The sequence below is a fragment of the Miniopterus natalensis genome, chromosome 4 (assembly GCF_054644295.1).
Source record: "Miniopterus natalensis isolate mMinNat1 chromosome 4, mMinNat1.hap1, whole genome shotgun sequence".
In the NCBI taxonomy this organism is placed as follows: Eukaryota; Metazoa; Chordata; class Mammalia; order Chiroptera; family Miniopteridae; genus Miniopterus; species Miniopterus natalensis.
Window position 1 is genome coordinate 47,771,017 of NC_142084.1, and position 9,622 is coordinate 47,780,638.

The window sequence follows — 9,622 nt, forward strand, 5'->3', positions numbered from 1 at the left end:
CCAGTGCGCTTTTCTGAGTGGAAAGCGAGGACTGACAGGCTCTCCATCCGACTCCTTTTGCTCTTTTAAAGTCTTCCCTTCTCTTCTGAAGTGAGGGGGAGACTCGGCGCCGGCATAAGAACGACGCGAGCGTCCCAAGAGAACCTAAGAAACGAAAACCTCGCCGCGCCTTCGCCGCGTCCCCCCCGCGCCCCGCCGCCCCGGCCCTCGCGTCGGGCGCCGCTCCCGGCTCTGGGCTCGGGCTCCCGGGGCGCAGCGGCGGCCGCAAGGGGGCGCCGACCCGCAGGCGGAGGAGCGCGGCGGCGCTGATTTTTAAAAGCCCCGCGGCAGGGCCGGGCCTGCGCCCTCGCGGAGCCCAGGACCGAGCGGGGCCGGCTCCCTGCCCGGGGCGTCGCGGGTCTGCGGGCGCCGTGCGCACCTGCCTCGCCGCATTTCCTTCCGAACGCGGGGGCAGCGCGCCTCTGGGGGTCCGTCCCAGGTTAGGCGCGGGGGGTGGGGGGGCTCCGGGCGCGACTCCGGGGCGCGTCACGTGACCCGGCGACGAGGTGGAGTTAGGCTTTAAGGGGGCGTCCCTGCCTCCGGTCCGCAGTCGTCGGCAGGTCCGAGCGGGAGCGGCGCCGGCTGCTCCCGTCTCCCCTCCCCGCGCCGCCCTCAGCCGCCCGCCCCGCTCCGACCGACGGGCGCCACGGACGCATCCGACGGAGGGTGAGTCCCAGCGGACACCTTCTCAGGGACTTCTGAGAAAGCGCTCGTGGGACAGGGCGAGGGACGGACGGGGGAGGAAGGGAGAGAGCGTGGGGAGCCCGGAGCCGGCGCTGGGGTCCGAGGCGGCGCGAGGAGCCCGCCTTCTCGCTCGGGTGCCCCGTGGGGCAGGTCGCGAGGCGCCCGCCTGGGGTCCGGGGTCGTCGGGGAGGGGACCTGCGGCATCCGCGCCCGCCCCGCAGGGTTTCTGGGCGCGTGCGAGCCCTCGCTCCGGTTCTCGTAAGGAGGTCCCGGCGCCGGCGGGGCCCAGCTGCTCGCCCCTTCCCCTTGCTCGTCGGCTGGCTGGCTGGCGCCTCCGCCCGGCGGCCCCCTGGAGTTTCCGCCAGGAGCAGGCGCTGGGGCGGCCCGGGGAGGGTGCACTTGGCCCATTTCCCGCCCTCGTGCCCCTCCCTCGGCACCTGTCGGGTCGAGGCTCCTGCTAGTCCCTGGGACGCTCGTGGTGCCCGCGCCTGGGCTGCAGCCGAGCCCCAGCCCCCGGTGCCGGGCCCTCTTCGTGTGCTGCTGCGCCCTCGCCTCCCCTCTCCCAGTGTTAATCATCTGACTCTTTAGCTCTTTCTAGAACAGCGATCTTGGGAGCCTTGCCGGGTTAGAAGACTGGACCTCAGGTGCGGGTGGTGTTACAGTGGTGCCCAGGTGGTGCCCAGGTAGACTGGAGGGAGGCCAGCGTCCTGAGGACTGATGTTGGGCCAGAGAGAACTGGCCGAGGTTGGGCTCCGTTGGTTTGTTTTTAGTTGGCTTGCTTGTTTTCTGTTCTGCCAGTCTCTCATCATCGTAGGTAGAGATGTTCCCTAATAGATGGGTGGCAGATGTGCGTGTTGGGGGGTCAGAAGGGGCTTAAAAATGAGGAAAATTTGGGGCAATTCACCTGGTTACACAATGTGAAAACTGTGGGCGCCTAAGCAAGCCGCACAGCTAAAATCTAGGGGAGGAGAGCCAGGGAGTGTTCTTTGACATTCCTTTTTTTTTTTTTTTTTTTTTCCAAAAAAGAGCTCTCAGATGTGCCCTACCCACCTGGATCCTAGGGGAGAGCATAACTGGCTAGGTGGCACAGGCCGGGGTAAGTGCAGAGCTTGTTTGTCTGTCTCTGCTCGGACAGAATGGAGAAACAGTAGCTGTCGGTTCCCAGAGTCCAGGCTGTCTCCCTGATCAAGCAAGAGAGAGCAGAGAGCTCTCCAGCTCGGCTTCCCGCCCCCGCCTGCAGACCAGGGCGTTTTGCTGGGTGGCTATGATTTTATTAGTCTTACTTACTGTTTTAATAGGCAGCTGTCTGTTGAACAAGCCCTCCTTGGAGAGGAAGGGACAGGGAATTATGTAACTCATGGAGATAAACTTGCAGTAACTTTGGGAGGCTGCATGTAACTAGACTGACATTTCTTTTCCAAAACAAATGAGGTAAACAGCCACTTCTGAGTATATGGAAAAATGTATGTGCAGCAGGCTATGGAATTCAGAAAGCTGTATTTTCAGGTCGTGTCAGCACTAAGAACAGCAGGCGGCGAAAGGCCAGCGTTCTAATCCGAAAGGAGAAAGAAATGTCCATTCAGAAAGGGGCTAATTTGCCAACTGGTGATGTGTGTGGTGTGTCTGTTTTGTCTGTAAATGCACATGCCAGCTATAATGAGATTTAACATCTTTAATTTTTGCAGTGTCTATAGTTGCATAGCTTATTCTAGAAACATATGTTGGAATAATAAACACCAAATTATTTTCTTTTGCAAAGATAATGTACATAAATCCTTTCAGTATGGTTGTTTTCTGACAATTACTTTTTCTTGAAATTATAGTAAGGTAGGCTGAAAATATACATTTTATTCAGTGGGGAACTGTTTTATCCAACTGGAATGACTACCCAGCAATTCACATAGCAAAGTACCGTTGCAGGTACTTCAAAAAAAAAAAGAGTTTGCATTTTCTGTACAGCTAAGGTAACTTCTTAGTAGGAATAATGCCATTCTTTACAGGAAACCTCAATCAAATATAATTTTGAAGGTACTTGAGTTTCAGTATATTTACCTTAAATCGTCTGTAAGAAGGCTATCTTTGTAGTTCATACACTGTGATAATTTAATAAGTGTTTGCATTAATTCCCATACATATTAAATTTTATCAAAGTCAGTGGATGTAAAATTTCCATTTTTCTTTCTTTCCTCTGCAAACACCTTGGTCTGCACCTGGTCTGCACCATTGTTTCTCACCTGGATTAATGCACTATCTTCTTAATGAATCTCCCTACTTCTTTTCTTTCCTGTTCTTAAGTCTATTGAAAACAGCAGCTAGAGGAAAAATTGTAAAACAAATCATGTAACTTCATGCCTTTATTGAAGACTCTCCAGTGACTCCTCATCTTTCTCAGAGGAAGTCAAAGACTGTCCCACAGAATAGGTCCCTACGCAGCCTGTTCCTCCTTTGTTTACCATTTCCAGTGCTGTTTAGAACCCCAGATATACTCCAGCCTTAAGGATATTATATTCTGTCCACATGGGATGCAATCTCTGAGACCTCTGCACGGCCTCCCCACTCACCACTGTCACATCTTAACTCACATCCCATCTTCTCAGGCAGGCGTAGGCCTTGCCTACGACCGGGGAATAAATTGCAACTCCCAGCAACCCTAGATCCCCTTCTTTGCTTTAGTTTTCTCCATAACATTTATTTTCATCTGGCTTACTATCTCTTTTTTTAAATTTATTTTTGTCTTTCTCTGCCCACAAGACTAGAAACTCAATGAGAATGTCACAACTGTCTCCACTAAAACTGTGCCTGACACAATATAAGTGTTCAATAAGTATTTATTGGATGAATGAGTTTTCTTTTAGAAACAAATTCTTTTTTAACACAAAGTGGAACATTTTTTCCTACATACCTTACCTAATAAAACGAGTCTATTGGCCCTGGCTGGTGTGACTCGGTTGGGCATTGCCCCATGCTCTAAAAGGCTGCAGGTTGGATTCCCAGTCAATCCCGGCAGGGGGGGTGCAGGAGCAGCTGATCAATGTTCCTTTCTCATGTCAATGTTTCTTTATCTCTCCCTTTCCCTCTCTCTAAAAATCAACAACAAAAAAATTTAAATCTATTAAATCAGCATCCATTTTGCATATAAAATGACTAGAGTCGACCTCAGCTCCTGATGTTAAGACTAACTCACGGAAGAACCTGCTGTTCCAGCCATGCATCTGCTATGTCAGTCAACACATTTTTATTCTAAATCGAATATTTTCAAGGTACTGTGAGATATACACAGTACCTCCCTTAAAAAGGTTATATTGTAATTGAGAGGAGCCAATTAAGGATCAGAGGGACTAAATGGAACTTTGAAAGATGGGTGGAATTGGATTGATGATGCGACAGAACACCCAGCAAGAGGAATGGCAGGGGTGAAGGTGTAGGTGTTAGAACAGGCCAGGTACACCGGTGGACTGTGAAGAGACTTGCCTACCTGGAACCGAGCATTCACAATGGGTTACAGAGCAAGGAGTGAAAGGCAGGAGAGAGGCAGCATGTAGAGCTCTTCAAGCACCAGGCTGAGGCACATACGCAATAGTCCAAATCTTATACCTGGGTACTTACTCACCTGGTGGCACTTGGTGACAGGGAGCCATGAGGAGTCACAGAATAAAGAGAATATACTTTCCTATTCAACTATTTTTACTTTTAACAATGAGGAAAAACTCACAATTAACTGGTAAGTAATGTTATAAACAACTTGAGAACAACCTGAATATGAAGCATGATGCAAAGTTTTCTTGACTTCTTAAGTGAGAAATTGCCAAAGAATTTTTAGAATATTACTTGTTTCTTTAAGGTGGGTTGTGTGTTTTTTTTTTTCTTTTCAGAAACTTAGAGACACAGATCATTCTCTCTTGCCTTTGGTATTCTTGAGAGAGTAAGTGTGATTACCATGTAAGTTTAGGAGGCATTGCAGGTTGTTGCATAGAGGAAAGGAGAACCATATTTCTAATAACGGTCACACTTGATATCATGCCACTACCATTCCAAGTCTTAATACTTTCTTTCTCACTTAATGTTAGCAACCTTTGTTTTTATTCTTTTTGTTTTATCAATTCAAGTTGTGGTTGTATAATAAAAAACACTCCACATCCTAGAAAGCAAAAACATTCAAGGAAGGGTTCATTAGAGACACCACCTAAAATGTGACATATTGTTGGTCCGTTAAATGTATTATCTTCTTTTCAACGTAAGTAAATCTGCATGATTTCCTTTATTGTTCTCACATAAGAAAGAAAGAAACAAAATCCCCTTTCTTAACATAGGCACAATGGTCTGTTAGTTAACATAAGGAATCTCATATATTTACTTAGTAATCTAGGGTCAATCAGAGAATTTTTTCAAAAGGAGTTTTTAGTTTTTACAAAACTATGGTCTGTAATTTGTTTTGTTGGTAAAAATGCTGTGAAAGACCAAAATTATAATCAAAATTAGATCCCTGCATTGTATCTGTATACAATCTAGAGGGGAGGAAGGATATTTACAAAATAGAACTTCAGAAATCCTTTAAAAGCTTCTGACATATTAATAAACCCATCTAATCTTACAGTAAGAAAGAGCTTCGGAGTTATCCTACGGAAGTGCAAGAGCTCGAAAATCTGACGTGTGATAGTTATAAACTTTTGTGTATGGACACTTGCTAGATTTGCAGGCAGTACATTCCACTTGGTTGAACATTTGTTCCTCACAAGGATGTGAAATGTTTTGTTTCTTTTAATATAATATATTTCCTTTTGTTCTTACCTCAAACGTGTGTAGTTAGACATAATATTCCAAGCCCAGTTCTTATGCCAGATGCTACTCTCTCAAATATGAGAAGACATCTATACCATCCCTGTTAAGTTTTTTTTCTGATTAAACGTCGTCTATTCCTTCAACAGTCCTTCATACGACAAAGTTTCTTGATGTTTCGCTGTATTAATCATTTCCTTTTGAATATATTTGTGTTAAGTAATGTCTGCCTTAAAGAGCAGTTCTGTGTATGGTGAAGCTATTGTTACAACTTGACCTCTACAAGAATTCTTTCATTTCTATTTTAAGACAAAGGATTAAGTAGTTTTGTTTTTGTTGTGTTTTGCTTTGCTTGTTTCATATATTTTTCTTACATTTTAAACTTCTTATGTTATACATGAGCTTTCTTATGTTATACATTTATATTCTTACAGTGTTTAGGAATGTGCTGATAGTAGTGTTTATTTAAGACTTTGAACATGAGATTTACACACGCCTTACTAATTTACAGGCCACTGTGTTGCTGAAACTTGATGTGTAAGCAAGTCCAATGAAAAATTTTGAAATTTCCCCCCCAAAATGTTTGCACTGTTTCTGCTATTTTAAAAAGATATTTATACAGATTTCATTTTGTTTATTTATTTCAGTGTCTTCTCTCTAAGCAGTACTATGAGTCAGAATTGATTTTGCCTGCCCTCAATAAAATTAATAATGCAATTGGTCATTTTCTCTTTACAGATTATTCAGCTCAAGGGAATGAAGAATTCAGAATAATTTTGACAAGTGGATCCCAATATTGGAAATAAGAATAAGCTGAACATTTGATCTGCTTTGAAGAAACGTACTGTCCATTCATCTAAAGTGATCGATAGCAACCAAACCAATCAAAATGAATTCAACAGTATTTTCCCAGGTTGGAAATCATTCAATCTACTATAATTTTTCAAAGAATAATTCCCAGTTTTTGGCTTTTGAAATTGATGATTGTCATCTGCCCTTGGCCATGATATTTACATTAGCTCTTGCTTACGGAGCCGTGATAATTCTTGGGGTCACTGGAAACTTGGCCTTGATCGTAATCATCTTGAGACAAAAAGAGATGAGAAATGTTACCAACATCCTGATTGTGAACCTTTCCTTCTCAGACTTGCTTGTTGCTATCATGTGTCTCCCCTTCACCTTTGTCTACACGATAATGGACCACTGGGTTTTCGGTGAGGCGATGTGCAAGCTAAATCCTTTCGTGCAATGTGTTTCGATCACTGTATCCATTTTCTCTCTGGTTCTCATTGCTGTGGAACGACATCAGCTGATAATCAACCCACGAGGGTGGAGACCAAATAATAGACACGCTTACGTAGCTATTGCTGTCATTTGGCTCCTTGCTGTGGCTTCTTCTTTACCCTTCCTGATCTACCAAGTCTTGACTGATGAACCACTCCAGAATTTCACACTTGATGGGTACAAGGACAAATACGTATGCTTTGATAAATTTCCATCGGAGTCTCATAGGTTGTCTTATACCACTCTCCTCTTGGTGCTGCAGTATTTTGGCCCACTCTGTTTTATATTTATTTGCTACTTTAAGGTAAGAAAACTCCTTCCCCCACCAACATTTCCATTTTTACCTCCTTATTAAAGAATTCCTCATTCAATGAGTGGTTCTGTTTGAACGCATTTTTTTTCTCTTTCCTCTATAGATATATATGCGCTTAAAAAGGAGAAACAATATGATGGACAAGATGAGAGACAATAAGTACAGGTCCAGTGAAACCAAAAGAATCAACATCATGCTGCTGTCCATTGTGGTGGCATTTGCAGTCTGCTGGCTTCCTCTTACCATCTTTAACATTGTTTTCGATTGGAACCATCAGGTCATTGCTATATGCAACCATAATCTCTTCTTCCTGCTCTGCCACCTCACAGCAATGATATCCACCTGTGTCAACCCCATATTTTATGGATTCCTGAACAAAAATTTCCAGAGAGATTTGCAGTTCTTCTTTAACTTCTGTGATTTCCGGTCTCGGGATGATGACTATGAGACAATAGCTATGTCTACCATGCACACGGATGTTTCTAAGACTTCTTTGAAGCAAGCAAGCCCAGTCGCATTTAAAAAAATCAACAACAATGATAATGATCTGAAACTGCTGTAGCATATGGCCCCAGCTGACATCTATTTCAAAACAAGCACAACCTGCAACATGCTTTCATTACCTGTTCGACCAAGGAATGGGGTTGAACTCATTGAAGAAAAACCAAGATCTTCCTGTCTTGCTTTTCACTGCTTTTGTTGTAACTGTCATAATTCCATTTGGAACAAAATATATGGGCTTTGGAATCTTCTGGAAATAGTGTTGACCAGACATCCTTGAAGTACTTTTTGTAAATGTATGCATATACTGTAAAAACTTTTTCTATTGTATTTATTGGACTGAAATGTCTTTAAAGTATTACTATCAATGACTTTAGAAGCACTGCACCTGATACTCTCATTACATTGAGCAACCTGATTAGGTTGTCACTAGGTTGGGGTGATCCTAACGTAACAGTAGGCATCATTTCAGTCTGTTACAGAGGTGACAGCTTGCAAGTAGCATTCAGGATGTGGAGGTAAAAGAGAGTCTATGTCTTGCATACCTACAGTCTAAAGTCATTCAGAAGTGATTTGCATTTTTTTAAGTTGTAAGGCAGTATTTAATTTGCTCTTAATTAATTATCACTTAAGAAAAAATGCATAAAAATATACTTCTCAGCTGTAAATACCATGGGAGATTGGGCTACCCACAAGAATTAAATGAAAAAGCAGTTGCCTGATTTCAAAACTGTTTTGGTACCCAACAATCAAAGGATTTCAAAGTAATCAGTTTAATAATTAAATTAATAACTCTAAAAGTAGTTGAATTATATTTATTTGAATTGATGGTCAAGGGGTTTTCCATTCTTCACAAACTGTTCAGTGTTTGTCAAGTTGTCAAGCTTTCTAACATAAATATACATGCAATTTGAAAGGCATTTACAGCTTACAATGTATAAAAACACAGTGTATTTTCCATACATCAGTGCCTATGTAGTAACTCATTTTGACTTTTCAGTGTCCGTCTTCAAAAAAGGACACCAAGGTACAGTGTTAAAAGAATGTTCACCCTGGCTAGCAGGGATAAATACCTGAAAACTGAAAACACTTCATATAGCCCATGTTAACCTGTATAAACTGTGTGCCTTGTGGAGTCTTTTAAGTAATGCACTATATAGAGTCCTGAGTAGTTGTGTCATGTTAATATATTTAATTTCATGTATCCTGTAATCATGATTGAGCCTCAGAATCATTTGGAGAAAAAATATTTTGAAGAACAAGACATATCTTTGATGTAGTATGCACACAAAGTATTACATATGTTGATTTTAGAAGGGTAGACATTTTCTTTATTAAAAATCGTTTTTGCTTTTTCTGAGTCTCTTTTGTGTCTCTCTGCAGCTTCATTTTCTTTTCTTCCTCTTTTTTTGGTGGTTCCATGTCTTCCCTCCCATGGTGTTCCCACAGTGTCCTACACCCTCTTGAGAATGAAACATTTTCTACACTGTGGTATAACCACTGATAGCCCAGTCTTCTTCCTTTGCTTCTTGAAGCTTCTTGAAGGCAGAGGACAGTTTTACGTGATTCTGTGTCCCCAATGTGTTTAGCACAGTGCTAGGTACTTAGAAGTTTTAAAATATATATTTCTAAAATAAAGGAATAAATAATGACTAAATTTCCTTCTTTCTTATTTATGAGCATACTGACTTCACATCCTGAAATTTTCTTGGGCTCTTCCTCCTAAGTTCTTCTTTACTAAGAAGGCATTTTCTCTTTTATTATGTTATTTTCTCTCCTTAAGCAAAAAAGACCGTAGATTTTAGAAACTTGTATGATGCATCTTATAGGTCAAGCAAATATCAAACTTTTAACATTGAATGTTAACATGAATTCAAATTATGCCTAAGAATGACTTTTAGTTAACTGAACATGAAAAACAGCTCTAAAACCAACTGTCAATGTATACTGGAAAATACAATTTTTTCATACCAAAACCTGGGATTTTAAACTACATGATGTTTTTCTGCTTTGAGGGTCTAATGG

The 9,622-nt window shown here is 42.6% G+C and overlaps 1 protein-coding gene across 1 annotated transcript; it reads left to right on the top strand.

Annotated features, from left to right (window-relative positions):
- The first annotated feature begins 641 nt into the window (after nucleotides 1-641).
- On the top strand, nucleotides 642-8,957 carry NPY1R (neuropeptide Y receptor Y1). Its single transcript, XM_016200277.2, has 3 exons — nucleotides 642-705; nucleotides 6,238-7,087; nucleotides 7,200-8,957. The coding sequence occupies exons 2-3, from the start codon at nucleotides 6,389-6,391 to the stop codon at nucleotides 7,656-7,658; spliced, it is 1,158 nt and encodes a 385-aa protein (XP_016055763.2). The 5' UTR covers nucleotides 642-705; nucleotides 6,238-6,388; the 3' UTR covers nucleotides 7,659-8,957.
- The last annotated feature ends 665 nt before the right edge of the window (nucleotides 8,958-9,622 follow it).